General features: G+C 38.9%; 1 protein-coding gene across 1 annotated transcript; it reads right to left on the bottom strand.

The window, feature by feature from the left end:
- Nucleotides 1-3,230: 3,230 nt before the first annotated feature.
- LOC120564799 (rhombotin-1-like) lies at nucleotides 3,231-15,627 on the bottom strand. Its single transcript, XM_039810064.1, has 5 exons — nucleotides 15,271-15,627; nucleotides 14,451-14,664; nucleotides 9,471-9,596; nucleotides 9,027-9,135; nucleotides 3,231-4,090 (listed from the first exon to the last, which is right to left on the bottom strand). The coding sequence occupies exons 1-4, from the start codon at nucleotides 15,290-15,292 to the stop codon at nucleotides 9,030-9,032; spliced, it is 468 nt and encodes a 155-aa protein (XP_039665998.1). The 5' UTR covers nucleotides 15,293-15,627; the 3' UTR covers nucleotides 3,231-4,090; nucleotides 9,027-9,029.
- Between the last annotated feature and the right edge of the window lie 1,264 nt (nucleotides 15,628-16,891).

Below are 16,891 nucleotides of genomic sequence, written 5' to 3'. Positions count from 1 at the left end.
AAAATCTGGAAATACAGCCGTCAAGCTCTCGCGCAATCGTTACCCTTAATGTCTTCGTTATCGGTCCGAACTTTAATACTGTTCATGACAAAACCTGCATGAAGAAAAGTGTGTTTGCCTATTAGACTTCCGTCTTCAAATTGTATCTCGGGTTGGTGGATACCACTAGTTAATGTTAACAATCACAAATTGTTGTAAACATATAAATACTGCGGTGACTCCCGTGCGTAATGCTGCATGATGGCACTGCTGGCCCTGCAGGAGGACTACGCCAATGGAAGAATCAGGAGAGAAAGAGACTTCAGGGACCATGACGATGACTGGCTAATATGCCGATTTAAATTCCCTAAAGCTGAGCTCTTGGATCTATGTACTGAATTGGGTCCAGTAGAGAGGGTAACGCGCTGGAACCGTGCTATCCCGGTCCAAATACAGGTCCTCGCCACTCTGGGGGAAACCGGATGTTTCCAGAGGGCAGACAGCTAAGTGTTTTATATATAAATAAATGTGCCTGTTTGGAACAGGCGATTACTTGGCCTGTGGTATTGCTGCATGTAGAATTCATCAAAACCAAATTGTAGCCTACCCCAAAATTACTTACAGAAGGACCCCAAACCACTTCAAATGCAACTCCCCTGTATACCCTTCTACTGACTTAGCCTACTGATTTACCAGACAGAGAACGTTGCACATTCAGAATGTAATCACAAAATATCACAATGAAAATGTGCAGTAATCAGACATTAGCGTCATGGACTCAAGGCAGTGCGCTACCCACCTGGCCCGTTATGAGAGCTAATCAGCAAATATCTGCGTTCATCAACGACCAGAACCTATGTGTGTGTGTGTGTGTGTGTGTGTGTGTGTGTGTGTGTGTGTGTGTGTGTGTGTGTGTGTGTGTGTGTGTGTGTGTGTGTGTGTGTGTGTGTGCGTGCACAGAGAGAGAGAGAGAGAGAGAGAGAGAGAGAGAGAGAGAACGGGTGTAGAGTGAGTCACGACACATCGTCACGAAACACGTCAGTGTTTGCATGCAGTGTGAGAGGGGGAGTGGCCAGTGGCTAGAGCGACAAAAGCCAATGTGTGCTTCTTTTACCTATATATTTAATGATATCTTTTGCGTTTCTTATCCAAACAACCTCAAACTTGGCACTTTACTTACTCGCGCCCGTAGCAAGACACCTGTCAAGTTTGAAATTCATCGGACTAACGGTTCGAGAGATATGCGCTTAACACACACACACACACCCACACCCACCCACACAAACACACACACAGACAGACAGACGTTCCTGCAATTTATAGATAGAAGATATTAGGCTATATATAATCTTCAACTTTATTGCTAAGGCTTGTTTGGATATAATATATAGTTCTGTTAAATCTTATCATATAGGTCTGGTATATCGAAGCTGTCCCCGAGTTCCGTAATGCCTGCCGTTTTGGAAGGTATTATTAATATAGGTTGTCTATAGATCAGGTTTCCCTACACAGTGCGACAACAGGCCAAAATTATAATTCAATTTGCAGCAATTCCCGAGCATCTGAGAAGTGTTTGCTTTTTCCCCGCCAGTCGTCATGATTTGGCGTAAAGAACTGCCAGGGTCATCAACATACTGATCAGCATTCACGAGGTGCTTTGCATTGACTATTTATGGTTAAAAATGGGGGTGTACAGGGCGGGATAAGAGGCTGATTCACGTACGCACACTTGTGGGTAATCTGTGATTTATAAAGGGAACATTGCTTACAGTTTTATAAATCTAATTTTTTTTACACTTTTAGTAAGGATCATACACATCCTAAGAGTAATCGTTATTCCCACATTTTCTCTCTGCAGTTTGACTTCAGTTCACCATCTCACCATCTGAGTCGCCAATTCCCATTGTCTCCAAAATGTGGTACGCATGGGTCAGAGTTTGCATGGAGGACCGCACATTCTTCCGTCGTTTGTTTTCTATAAATCACAACCTTTGCGTGGAAGCGGCGTACGCACATTTTCAGCCCCGTTTTGTACGTAGGCTACGCCACGTTTATAATGACGCGTAAACTGGGAATTTCATGATTTGTATGTAGTGAGCTATGTATTAAGCTTTTAAATATCGTCCTATTAACAATTAATTCCACATATATTAAGGGGACCGATTATTTGTTTATTTTTATATAGTTTATTTTACCTACATACAGTGGTGAAGAAAGTATTCAGATCCTTTACATGAGTAAAAGTACTACCACACTCAAAATACTCTATTACAAGTAAAATGCCTGCATTGAAAATGTTACTTAAGTATATAAGTAACATTAGTATACACTTAAGTATACTTAAGTATATAAGTATAATCAGGAAAATGCACTTGAAGTATTAAAAGTAAAAGTAGCATTTTTCTACTCAAAGCAGAAAAATGTCCCCTGTGACTGTTTAACTATTGTATATTATATCATTAGATTATTATTACACATTAATTAATGTAAAAGCAGGATTTTACTGTTGTAGCTGGTTGAGGTGGAATTAATTAATAACTATTTTCAAAAGGACTGCAACTTATAATTATTTTGCTGATTTTCTTTTTTTCATTGATTGTTTGAAAACAGTGAGAAATAATTTATACTGTTTATTGATCCCCAGTGGGGAAATTACAATTTACACTCTGTTTGTTAGAAATCACTACACACACACAGGCCTGAAATACACACACACACATGCTCAGGACTTATTCATGCACAAAGGGAGAGATGTCACAGTGAGCTGGTTCAGTGCCCTGAGCGGTTGGGTACAGTGCCTTGCTCAAGAGCACCTAGCATCTCTCCAGCTACCAATCCATACTCTGGTCCATACTGGGACTTGAACCAGCAACCCTCCGGTTCCCAACCCAAGTCCCTACGGACTGAGCTACTGCCACCCCCTGCTGTCACAATTGCCCAGAGCCCAAAGTTACACCTTCACAATGTTTGTTTGTCCAACCAATAGTACATAATTTCAGCTGTACTATACTGTTTGGCAATATATAACAAAACATCATATCATCTTATGAGCTCTTCATGTTTTGTGTGCAAAAATCTGAATCTGTAAAGTTGTCAGATAAATGTAGTGGAAAAAAATATACAATGTTTCCCTTTGAGATGTCATGGAGTAGAAGAAGAAAGTGGCATGAAAATAAAATACAAAAGTAAAATACTTTAAATGTGTACTAAAGTACAGTACTTGAGTAAATGTTAATGATACAGTCCACTACTGAATTCTAAGCAGTTTATTGAACTTTTGTCGTTGTTGATGATGGAAAACCAGACACATTATTATTGAAAGCAGAGTCTTTTTTTTTTTTTTTACATATCTCATGAAATGTCTCTTTAACATCCTCTCTCTGGTGTCTGATGCATACTCACATTGATTATGAGTCATCGCAGTACATAAATAATGAGCACACAAACTGAAATTAGAATTCAGTTTAATTAGTCGAGAAAAAAAAAACAGCTTGAGATCAGAGTGAAAACAAAACTGTTGTGGGTTTGAAGCATCGCTCAGTTCAGCCGAGTCTTCGGAGGGATGAAGGAGAAGCAGTTGATTCTCATCAGATGTTGAACTGTATTCAAACATTATTTGCGAATATGTTTCAGTTTGTTTTGCGGCGTCCTACATGCCAGATGGGCGGGGTTCACCACAAAGGACAGTTCAGTGGCTGCCAGAACAATTTGCCAATCAGAGAGAAGTTTAAAAAGACAACTTAGTATTTTTCCCTGTGATGGATGACTTGGTTGATGCTATGTGTGGTCTGATTGGCTTCCCTCCATCCATCTAGTATTTCATGTTTGGTGAACAGCCTCAAATTATTGGTTGAATGTATGAAGAGCCATCACAGTCCACATTAAACATCCTCCTGGTAGTTTCCATGATCACTTCCTGGTTCATCTCTGGTCCATCTGATCAGAAATGTTAGTTTTTAGGAGAGTTCCCACTCAGCTCTATAATAAAAAAGAGTTCATTTGGAAATCAGTGTTTTTTCCACACATGCTTCAGTCTGAAACAGGAAGCTGATAAGGACTCTGCTGGTGTGAGTTTCATAGTCCAACTGGCTCCCAGTCGTCATGCTCTGATCTGCAGAAAGAGAAATGAAGAAGAAGAAAATGTAAAACAGCTCCTGGTCACTCTGTGTGGTTTTAGAGGTTCAAAAAAAACATATGATCAGCTTCATGTGTCAACTAATTGCAGTAAAGTAACAGAAAAGTTATTTATCTTATAATACAATTGTGGTACACATTAAGAATAAATGGTTGTGTGATTTGCTACAAGGGCGCTTTCAATAGAAAAACTAACTGAATACACTTTTATATTATATTTCAAAGACAAAGGCAAAATAATGTTCAAAATATGAGTTTTAAATCCAAGTGTCTTGTTGTGAAAGTTGTAACTTTAATGGTAGTCTCGCATTGCCAGAGCTTCCTCCACAGCGCCGCGGAGGAGGGTCTGGCTAGTCCACATAGCATTCCGGGATGGGAGAAAAACGTGCTCTGGTTTATTGGCATTTCTTTAAACCAATCACAGTCGTCTTGGGCGGCACTAAACGCCGAACGCAGCACCGGTGTCTCTGCAAAATAGCCTCGGGAAGGAACTTGTTTCGGTGGAACATGTACGTTCAAAAGTTGTTTTAGTCGTGCAACAGAAAACTCAGATTAGACAGATAGTCTAGCTAGCTGTCTGGATTTACCCTGCAGAGATCTGAGGAGCAGTTAACGATAGTCCTCAGAAATCCACCGGAGTTTAAAATGCCAACACAAAGGAAGCAGAAGCTGACGGACATCCAGCCAAAAAGAAGGACATCCGGCAGAATTTATGGCGGCACCTGAACAATCCCGGAAATGAAACGCCGTCGATAAAGACTATTTTAATGGTAACCCAAGATTGGCTGTCCATATGTGAACGCAAACTGCATTTTACAACGTTTGGAAAATCTGTTTATTCCTATATCTCATATATACTAATCTTAAATCTGTAAATGTGTCAATTTAATTTAACCAGTGCCTTTTATTTATTTTGATCATCATTATATATTTACTTTAAAGTGGTGCTTGCCTCTCGTAACAGCTGCTATTACTGCTTTTATTACTGCTTTTATTTATTTGTTTTATTTTAACTACACCGAGAAGCCTTGCGAGAATGTCATTGGACCTGAGTCCAATGACAATAAAGATCATTCATTCGTCCATTCGTTCACTCATTCATCTTGGCAGAACTACAGGCAGTACTTTTCATTCCCCTTGGAGATTTTAAAAGAGTAATATCTGATGTTTGTTTAAGACTCTTGATGATAGTTTTTTAATAATTAAACTGTGTTGCTTCAGCGCTGGATGTCTGGCTTTAGACCTGTTGTTGTTGTGTGCTGGTGACTATGAATGTTTATTTTATTGATTTCAATGAGACTACCTGATTGAATCAAGTTAGTATTTTGAATGAAAGTCGACACAGTAGAATGAAAGTCTCGACTGGCCCCAGGAAACCTTAAATGATGTGCTACAGTGCAAACATTGTGTGCATTATTTAGGAAGTATAAATATAACTGTGTTATTTCTGTGTTATTTCTAATGCCATGTGAACAAGAAATGAAAAGTGTGACCAGGGAAGTCAGAGCAAAATATTAATTATAAAAAGATTAATCTTCACAACTGCTACAAACAAAAGAAATGTCCTCTCTGGAGACCCGTAGTCAGCACCACGATAGAACTCCTGCTGAATCCTGCTACTCATCTACAAATAAGCAAGAAATTAACTCGTGCATCACTAGGGACATGTTTGGCTTTTTTATTTTACATTTTTCGATCATTTTGGCTACATGCATATGGTATACAGTTTGGTAAGGGTATGATTTATTTTTCTTCAAATTTTGTAAATTCAACCTCGGCTCCTATAATAAGTCTATAATAAACTGTGTAGCCAAAATACAGACACAGTATAGGACAAATATGTCCCTGTATTGAAATCTATTCATTTTTTTTTTTTTATCCTACGACCTTACCAGCATAAAATGTTTTTTATTTTAGGCTTTAAATCTAGAGCACTGGCTTCAAATTTGTCATTTTTCATGTTTGCCCCTAGCATTCAGTATATAAAAAGTAATTCAATTTCTGAAATTGGCAGTGGTATCATGTAAACAAACTAGCATTTAAAGGGTTAAAATTTTAAAAAAGAATGAATGTTTGGTAATTACGATCAGGACTGAAGTTGGTTAAATGACTTCACTCAATGAAAGTGGAAAATAATATTAATGTATAATTATCACAGCAGTTTTTGAAAAGTTTTTAAACTTTTAAAGGATGAGGCAGGCGATATAATTTTTTCTCATAGTCAACAAATTCCATGAAAGGAGCCTTTAAAGTACATTTTCCTGTTTTTACTTCAGTTTTTTTGTTTTTGGAAATGAAAAAGCTTAAATGACTAGAATATCATGTAGTATAATGATACAGTTATACAGCAATAAATGCAGAATCAGATTTTATTAATATTTTCTGTAGCTTTTTATCTACATTTAACTTAGGTCATGTCAGACAAGTTACTATATAATTTAAGAAGGGTGGGAACCAAGGCAAATACACATAAAAAGCCTTTGACAGAAGTTTAAATAAATCTATAAAAAATCCAACATCAACAAAGTTATTTGGGTCTTGAGAGAACAGTTAAAAAAAGTTACAGCATGTGGAATCCAGAAAACCTTCACTGTAGCCACATCTATAAAGCAGACTTTCATTTTTAACGCACTCCAAACAAAATATACAGAGAATTACATTTAAACATGCCTCCATTTCTCACCTCAGTTAACAATCAAATTGAATAAATCCTTTAAAGAGTTGGTCAAGTCCTCAAATGATTTGTATGTCGAAAAAGCAAAATGATCTCTCAAAGTCTAAAGTTGTTTCAACATGAACTCTGGAAGACTTTTTTTTTTTTTTTAAGTAATAAGTCTCCACTTCCAGAGTGCATCAAGTGTCCAGCGTGGTGTTGTGTATTTCATGAACTGTACTTGTATTATAATAATAGGTTGTGCTGCTGCCATGTTTTTGAACCAAGGCCAACCCTGAAACCTGAATAATTGTGGATTTTGTGGTGTCTGCTGCATTTGCTATCAAACTTCTCCCATCGGCCATCGAAGCCGACCACTGCTCAGCCCATCAAGAGGCTCAATAAAGGACAAGCTCCGACTCCCACAGGATTTATTTTTCTGCCTTTTAAAGAAAACCTGCAGGCAACTCTGTGGCTTCCAATGAGAGGCAACTGTTTGAAAAATGTCCATAGAAGAAACTGAATACTTCACGCTCTTATTTACCAAAACAGACACCAGCCATTGGCTGACAGCCAATGATGCTTCGAATGACATCAAAGGGATGAGAGAGCACAAACAAATATCTAAAATGCATAAGTCCTGTTTTCTCTGTTTATAACACAATTTGGATTTTGCTTTTCAAGCTGAAATCCACAACTTTTAATAATGTTCAAAATACAGCAGAAATGATGGAGCATCCAGTGTCACCTTTCTGAAGTTGATTTAGCTCATTGTTGTTGGAATTCAGTGAAAATAACATCTAAACAACCAGTTAGTGTTTCACCAAACTGCCCCACTTCATTAATTATAATATAATCATTAAAATCATTATGCTTCTCATTTTTATTTGGTCCTCCTTGTTATTCTACATTCAGAGCCAACAGATGAACACATGTTCAGTGTCTCAGACAGTGGGAAAGAAACACTTCATGATTTAGGATGATGGTGTGTTTCAAGCTCTATGATGATTAGTAATATTTATTTTTATTTGAAACTTAAACTTAAAAGGGGGAATATGCTCATTTTCAGAATTATACTTGTAGTTTGGGTTTGTACTAGAACATATTTACATGCTCTAATGTTCAAAAAACACGTTTTAGCAGTTTATCAGAGCTTGTTTATAAAAAGATAATAACAATAACAGCTGTCTGCTGCACCTGGAAATGGAGTTGGTGTGAGCGGCGATAGTAATCTCCAAAAAAATAAGTTATATTAGCATCTAGTTTAGCTTGAAATCATTTTCTGAGTACAGCTAATTGATTAGTTTAAACCATAGACAAGAAAGATTTCTTGCTGATTTACAGTAAAAGCTGAATCTCATTATGCAGTCCTTCCAGGATTATTTTTTTTGTGATCGTTGCGGGCAAAAATCCTTGATTATGCAGCATGTATTCTTAAAAAATGCGATGGAATATGTGGGATATTTATGCAATTTTATGTGATGAAATTGCATTGAACTTGCAAAAACTGTGGTTTGATGAAAGAGAGAAAAAAAAGTGATTCCCCCAACACCCTGCTTTTCGATGATGTTCACGTCGCGTAATTACGTCACTTCATAACGTTCCCATGGCAACGGGGGGAAATGGCTGCTCTTGTGTGAAGTAAACGCAACATTTTTCAACTTTCTGCTAAGATATATGTGACTTTTTTGCAACGAAAATGCGGGGATTATGAAATCATGCAAGCCCCTTATATTTTGCACGGAAATCGGCAATTTATGCGGCGAAAGTGTGGCGTATTTGAAAAAATGCAGCCCCCGCATTAATATGCGGACTTTGGCTGATTATGCATTGAATGCAATCGTAAAAATCACGTTTTTCTGGAGGGACTGATCATGCGTTTCATTGAGAGTCCTGTAAGGGACCGTTGAGATGGGTTTAAACTTTAATGCAGTAATAATTGACACATCTGGCCTACTTTATATGTATTTAAGATATTCACAAACCTGACATGGTTAAAATGATCAGGAAACGGAACATATGCATCCATACTAAATGTCACATGATGCAGACTTTTTCAAAGATAATATGCCACAGCATATCTTGGCATGATAATGTCAGCAGCCTCTGGTTTGAAGTCTCATGTCTACATATGGTCACATTTGGGATGAGCTTTGTGAGCTCACTTGTATATCTTCCAGATATCTCAGCAGCGCATGTTTTAGTTCAAACTGTCAGAGCAGCTGCCTGCGACTGTAATTCATCCTCATCAGAATATTACCTCTTATTGAGGCTGCCTCTCTGTGCTGCCATTAAGATGGCCTCCTTCATAGTCCAGCTGGCACAGGATCATGTTGTTCTTGAGGAAAAACTTGTCTCCCACGCAAAATCTGCAGAGAGAAATAAAAATATGGAACTGGGTCTTGGTTCTTTGCTTGAGCTGAAATGAATCATGAGGTCCCAGAGGAGCATTTCAGGCATATTTTCAGCCCTGCTATGATAATCACAAAATTAATCTTGCATGATTGCTGGCTTGATTAACTATCCAAGTGATATACAAAGTTTTTAACCCCTCGAGGTTTTAAACTGTGCAGTAAACTTGATCACATTCTGATTACAATGCATATCGGTGATATGCTCATAATGACTGGTGAGCTCACTGGTGCACCACCCAGATAAGTCAACTGAATTTGATCTCCCTGGCTAATTGCTCCCCTAATCTTACCTCTGGCGGCAGAGCTGACAGGCGAAGCAGTCTAAATGGTAGACATTGTCTCTGGCTCTCATCACCATCTCAAAGGCAGGGATCAAGTTACTGCAGGCTGCACAGTTCCCCGTCACCCCAAAGAGCCTGCAGAGGGAAAGAGGGCGACAAGCAGACCTGTAGTCTGGACGCACTTAAGATACATGTCAGCCAAGAGCTGAAGAGGGAAAAAAACACTGAAATAAAGGGAAGACAAGCCTGAAAAGTAGTTCAACAGGACCCTATGTCTGAGTCACAGATGTTGCACACTTTTTGCAAATATAAATTGTTTTAAAGTGGTCAACTGCACTGCATTTCCTACAGATTATTGCTGGCTTATTGCTGCTGCTGCTACTAATGTCGCAATTGCGTCATATTGTATGGACTGTAATTAAGAGCAGCCAAGCAGGAGGAAACATTCCCATCAGCCTCCTATAATTCTGAGTAGGAGGAAGAGACATTTCTAACATGATATCTCCCACATGGCAGGAGATAACTGCATCAATCTAGAGCCAAAATAAAACTGCAGAGCCACCGCTGTTGACAGTTAAATGTAAATGAAATCCAATATTAACTGATACAATTAAGCTAATGTTAGCTAATTAACAAGGCCACGAGTCTACAGCCATGCTAACATGCTCACAACAGCATTATTAACATGCTGATGTAAATGTTTACCATCTCAGTTCAACGTGTTAGCATGCTAACATTTGCTGATCAGCACTAAACAACAAAGGACATCTGAGGCTGATGGGAATGTTAGTTTTACCAGTTTGCAGGTATTTGGACATAAACCAATGTGTTGAATTTTTTGACCTGAGAGATGAGCGCCAAAGGAATAGTTGAGGGATTCATGCTTTGGAGAACCTACATTTTGGACCAAATTTCATGGCAATCCATCCAGTAGTTGTGGTGACATATCACTCAAAACCACAAATGTCAACCTCTCGGTGACGTTAGAGGAAAAGTCACCAAAGTTCACCAAAGTCAGTAGAATCCATCATCTGGGGAACATGAATGTCTGTACAAAATGTAATGCCAATCCATCCAGTAGTTGTTGGGATATTTCAGCCTGGACCAAAGTGATGGACCGTTGGGCACAAGGAGCTATAAATATACAGTATATATGTATGTATATATATATACAGTACAGGCCAAAAGTTTGGACACACCTTCTCCTTCAATGCGTTTCCTTTTTATTTTCATGACTATTTACATTGTAGATTCTCAATGAAGGCATCAAAACTATGAATGAACACATATGGAATTATGTACTTAACAAAAAAGTGTGAAATAACTGAAAACATGTCTTATATTTTAGATTCTTCAAAGTAGCCACCCTTTGCTTTTTTATTAATAAGGAAAACAAATCCACTAATTAACCCTGACAAGGCACACCTGTGAAGTGAAAACCATTTCAGGTGACTACCTCATGAAGCTCATTGAGAGAACACCAAGGGTTTGCAGAGTTATCAAAAAAGCAAAGGGTGGCTACTTTGAAGAATCTAAAATATAAGACATGTTTTCAGTTATTTCACACTTTTTTGTTAAGTACATAATTCCATATGTGTTGATTCGTTTTTAGTCTTTGATGACAATCTTCAATGTAAATAGTCATGAAAATAAAGAAACACATTGAATGAGAAGGGTGTCCAACAACCTGTTTCTATATATATATATATATATATATATATATATATATATATATATATATATATATATAGCCAAGAGTTTATTGGTAAAACATCACAATACAGAACACAATATTTTGAGTCGAAGAACAAGTAGTCTTGCATAGCCAGACCTATCTCCGCAGCACTAGGCCCCAAAAAAAAAGGGTCATGAAGCATCCATTATCATTTTGGTATAGGGGAATGGACTGAATACAGTAGCAATATACATCAAATATGATATGTTACTCAAGAGTAAACTTTGAGGAACGATGTTAACAAGTTTGTGTCCACATTCTGAATATGAATCAGCAACTGAGCAAAGCGAAACAAACTACTCATTGATTTTTGGTTATATATTTACTATTTGTGTGCGCCACCAGTTGAGTATTATTCTCGTACTATTTAGTCCTAGATTACTTAACTCACTATCTACTTATCATTAGTGATTTCTTAATTACAAGTTAGCAATGTGTTTCTTATTCATTCCTTTGTAACTACGCAAAATTGTGTGTACCATATTGTAGTGTTAACAATTCTGTATATCTGGTTCAACTCGTTAACAATCGTCTAGAAATATGTGCTATGTACTTTTAACAAAAAGAAGTATGTGAGCATACCTAGATAAGGCTCCATTGGCTTATACGGTGTGATAAGAAGGCCTCGCAATGCAGGTAGCCATCTTGGAATAATGTGAAAACGCTCCCATGTCGTAACAACATTCCTCCGTAATGCAAGAGTACTACTTTTTTCTCTCTCTTTTAAACAAACTGTTGATGCTGCGGGAAACTTCAAATGCTTTGCTTGCTGTGAACCGTGAGATATTTCACAGAGTATCAAATGTAAAAGCTTTCATACTGTAAACTGGGTATAACTTGGACCACTGTTTCATTACATCAGCTGCTGATAAAGAGCAGGAAAAGGGGGATTCACTGAAGTGAAAAGGTCAAAATTTATATGAAAATGTCACTTACTTTAAGTGCCAGATGGGTGTGTTTTTTTGCCTCATAGGACATTACCCAAAAGAACTTGAGAGTCAATCTTCTGAAACAATTTACCCGACACCATTTGAACTATGTCCTCAAACTACCTGAGAACAAACCATGTGTTGTTTTTCAACACTGAGTGACTCAGTGCTGACCAGCTGCAGATTGCTTCACCTCTCATTCACCTCTAAAAGAATGAACAAACGGCTCCCTAAGAGCCTGACACACATAAAGATAAGTTGCCCGAGCGGCTGATTTCCATATTCCATTAGAGGCCAGATAGAAGAGGAGGTTTGGGAGGGAGCAACTGCTATGGAAAACGAAAACCGCAAAAAAAAAAAAAAAAAGGAGGGAGGGAGGAAAGAAGCGAGCATGTGTCTCCATGAGCTTCGGATGACAAATGAAAAAAACGTCGTCAAACGAGTGACCAACACGGGGAACAAAAGCGAGTCCTAATTAACCGAATGCTCTGATCTAACGAGCCTGAGTCCTGAGCAGGCACCTGGTGGGTTTTTTTTTCCCTCCTCCTTAACGAGGCTATGGAGCTCAATGCTAATTCTCTACTAATGGTCCAATTAAAAGAAATCACATGGTTTTAATCCTGCTCTTCAAAGGCTTTTGGTCTGCACCCTCGCAATGATGAGGAAAACAGGAGGCAATCTAGCCAATTTAACTGTCAAAAGGGGTTTTAGTCTCTTAAGTGCAGCGCAGCTAATGAGAGACTTAGCTCCAACCAAATCCAGCTGGATTGTACATGAGACTAACACATGAGTTCAGCAATGTGGCTGAGATATCAGGAGTTCTCCTGCTGACCTGACACCAGACGTCCTTATTTCAGGCAAGAAAGTGAAGGCTATATAACTCTGAGAAGGGCCATTTGAGCCGGGGTTTGGTGTCATCAACATTCATGGTCAAAAGGCTGTTTAAATCCAAAAAGAGTATTTAAAACATAGGCTACTTAATTCATAAAGTCATTGTGTAGTGATTCCCAGACACTAGCGGTCGGGTTCAGACAGAGCTGTTCAGACGATCTAAAAACATTTATCTCTATCTGAAGAGTTTATAAGGAGGGTTTGAAGTGTGTTTAGTGTTATAAACCTCCTGCCTCCATTACATGGCAGATAGCGTAGGTATCAGCATACACTTCAGTGTGGTGTTTCAATGACTTGGAGTAATGTTGCCTACTTACTTTTGTTTCTTAACAAATGTTAAGAACCTGATACAACTAAATATGTAGCTATAGAGCCAGGTGACAGTTAGTATAGTTTAGCATAAAAGACTAGAAACGGGGAAACTACAGTATATAGCCTACCTTTTAATCGTTATGAATCTTGTTTGTTTAAAAATGTGAAGTGTAAAAATGACAATTCAGATTAGACACTATGGGAAGTTACTTTTTCCGGCCAAGACAGTCCGACACATAACCCCACTTAAAATGGAGATAGACGGAGCCAGGCTAGCTGTTTCCCTCTGTTTTCAGTCTTTATGCTAATGCTAAGCTAACCTTCTGCTTGCTCCAGCTACACACATAAAAGTGCTGTCAATGTTCTCATCTAACTGACAAGAAGGCAAATATTTCCCAAAGCATTGAACTATTTCTTAACATCCTCAAGAGAATGGCATTGTTGCCTATTGTTGCATGATGAAATCTTCTGTTTCTTTAGATACTCTGTGCCATCTTCACCTTCTACTGTATTGTCTCATTTCTTTCTATGTTTATTGAAAAATAAGTAAAATTGGCCAGAGCAAAGCAGAACAGAAGAATGTAATATTTTGCTTTTTAATACACAGATCCTGCAGATGACTCCAAATAAACTCAAGTAGCTCATTTAAACATGGGTAAAAACACACTTGGACTTGTTTTGTATCTGTGAGAAACACGACACACCTTCTGTGAGGGTTTCACTGAAAGTTTTACTTAACCAGCCTGAAGGTTCAGCAGCATTTTAATCTGAGTTTACACAGTCACAGTTATCTGCATTTGGAAAGCTAACTGAGAGCTGCTCACTTGTGCCTCTGTCCTCATGTAAGTTACATTTCTGCACACTTTCCTGATTCAGTTTCTGCTGGATTTTCAACGGGAGGCTCTCAGATTTAAGTTAATATCTCTGTTAACCTACATTATCAGACTGTTCCCTTTTACTACAGTCACAACAGTCGGCTTCTTAAATCGTTTACAGTACTTCAATTCTATTAATAAACTGCAAACTCTACACTTGACTTCTATGATGGCAACAGCAGTAATTACTGGGATGATTTGTTTTGAAGCTGCAGAATGCAGCCAGTCCAGATACACCTGTACGTACCTCAGGTAGTCCCTGCGGCAGAGGATGAGGTTGGCCCGGGTGTAGAGGGTGGAGCCCACCCGGCCCAGGCGGCAGTCACAGCAGGCACACTTCAGACAGTCCTCGTGCCAGTACCTGTCCAAGGCCTGCAGCATGAAGCGGTCCCGGATCTTCCCGTTGCAGCCAGCACAGCCCCTCGGCTTCTCTCTGGACTGGAGGGACACGAGAGACACACCTGGCAGGAAACGAGAGTGACAAAGACAGAGCCAGATGAGGTTGAATTAGAAAGTTGATCATGATTAACAACTGGATTTATGAGAATAGTATCAATAATACAGAGATATTCCAATAAGGTGGATAGATATATCACAGGAGATATAATGCTATGAATACATTTTTATCATTATACATTCACTGTTGATATCACAGACACTATACATGTCAGTAAATAATAGTGATATAAATAAAATATAAATAAAAAATAACCTGTTAGGGCTCCTTAAATGCAAAATGTAATCCCCTGTGGGAATATAATGATGGAGAAAAAATGCCTAAAGTCATTTTTAGGGACATGTCTAAACTACAACACACAACAACAACCAAAATGATACAACAGTTGTTTTCTGTTAGGGAGGAGTCAAACTCATTAATCTTAATAAAAGAGTTTTGCAGTTTGATATGAAAATTGTGGAACATCTGCTTTCTGCAATCTTTAATTTAAATGTATGTCTTGTTGCAGATACATACAGTTCTTTCCCAGTCTCCAAAACCTTTTTTCTGTTTCCATAATGTCATAGCTAACATTATGGATATTAACGGCAAGCATAAATAGGCTACTTACTCTCCTCCTTCTCCAGCACCATCCTTTCTGGAAAACAACAATCCAACAACAGTAGAAATGCCACCCTCAAGATAACAGCCCGAAGAGCGATAATAGACACAGAGGGCTTTGACACTCGCTCAAACTTCAGCTCCGCTCCTCATTACCCAGAAGAAAGCCATGAGAAAACAGTCGCTTTCTCGTAAAAAGAAAAAGAAAAGTAGCCCCGCGGATGGATGAAAACAGCGTCCCCGGGTATCACCTTGCCGGCAGGAAAGATGTCCTCAAATTAAGAGTGGCTGTGTGCCTTATCTTAGCTGATGTCAGTGCAAAAGCATTCCTGTATCTGCAGGCTGCGGCTGTTGCCCTCAGACGAGCTTCTCTGCACTGAGCTCTCTCTCTCTCCCTCTCCCTCTCTCTCTCTCTCTCTCTCTCTCTCTCTCTGCAAACAAACTCCCACAGTCAAATGGGGGTTTTTTTCAACGCTGCGTGCTAATTATATAAAGTCATTATGCTCAGATCTGATAGTAACCGCCCCCTCCCTCTCTGAATCAATTATTCAATAGACAGTCACCCACCAGGACAGCCCGGGCCTGAGGTGTTTTAGAATGAGCTTATTCAACTCCAAGGACACCAATTATCTCCAGGGCGCCCTGTAGTCAAAGCACCGGCTTTTCAGCACGGCAGATGCAGCGCCTTTTACCGCGCACGTTCACATGCGCGTGAGCGTCTGCTTCTGTGTGTGTGTGTGTGTGTGTGTGTGTGTGTGTGTGTGTGTGTGTGTGTGTGTGTGTGTGTGTGTGTGTGACATATAGCCTATATTCAGTGTGTTCGTCCCTTATTTGTGCACTTATGTCTTTTTTTCTTTGTGACAAAAGTAAAAACAATATTACAGTAGCCTATTACGAAATGCCATAAAGGTCACGAAACTCTATCACAGGTCATTAAAGGAATATTTCACAATAAGTAGGCTATAGGAATATTATTGGAATATACACCAAAAAGCAATTATTGGTTTCTTACCTAGGTTACTGTAATAAAGATCCCTATTTCCGTCATTTTTCAACTTCTTTTCCTTTCCTCACCTCACTTCCTTTCCTCATCACTAATTGTCTCTTCTTCTTTTTTTGGTGCGTTCCATTTGTACTTGGAAGTCGGAATTTCCTAGTTCCAATTGGGACATTTTAAATGGAACGCCCCATGACGTCTGATTTCCGACTTGGAAAGCTGATATGACCTCAAAATCCAACATGGCTGCTCCGTGCATCAACAGTAGTGAAAGCTGTAGTAGCCTAATATAGGCCTACAGTTTAATAGCACTTCTGTCTTATTTGTGTCTCATTAAACCAGTCGCACACACAGTACTGTCCAACTTCTATCTGTCGACATGTTGCTACAGTGTTTTTAAGCACAACAGGAAAGTGTGTTGTAACAATGGCTAAGCTGGATAGCGCAAACATTCCGACCTGTTGTACTGGAACGCGATCAGCTCGAGTGTGACGTCATTCCCAGCTCCAGCTTCCGACTTCCGAAGTAAATGGAACATAGCATTACCCTTGACACCCCCATTGACCCTGAAAAGTCTGAAAAGTGAAGCCAATGGTGTCTTAAATCTGCATTCTATCTCATTTCCAGCAGGTGG

The sequence above is a fragment of the Perca fluviatilis genome, chromosome 8, assembly GCF_010015445.1.
Source record: "Perca fluviatilis chromosome 8, GENO_Pfluv_1.0, whole genome shotgun sequence".
Lineage (NCBI taxonomy): Eukaryota > Metazoa > Chordata > Actinopteri > Perciformes > Percidae > Perca > Perca fluviatilis.
The sequence above is the reverse complement of the archived record's forward strand: the minus strand, read 5'-3'. Positions and strand labels throughout refer to the sequence as shown.

Bases quoted from the DNA above. Each gene is read 5' to 3' on its own strand.
- LOC120564799 (XM_039810064.1), bottom strand. From the start codon at position 15,292: ATGGTGCTGGAGAAGGAGGAGA. The intron at 14,665-15,270 runs GTAAGTAGCCTA...GTTTCCTGCCAG, and splicing joins GGTGCTGGAGAAGGAGGAGA to GTGTGTCTCTCGTGTCCCTC. The intron at 9,597-14,450 runs GTACGTACAGGT...TTCCCTCTGCAG, and splicing joins TGCCGCAGGGACTACCTGAG to GCTCTTTGGGGTGACGGGGA.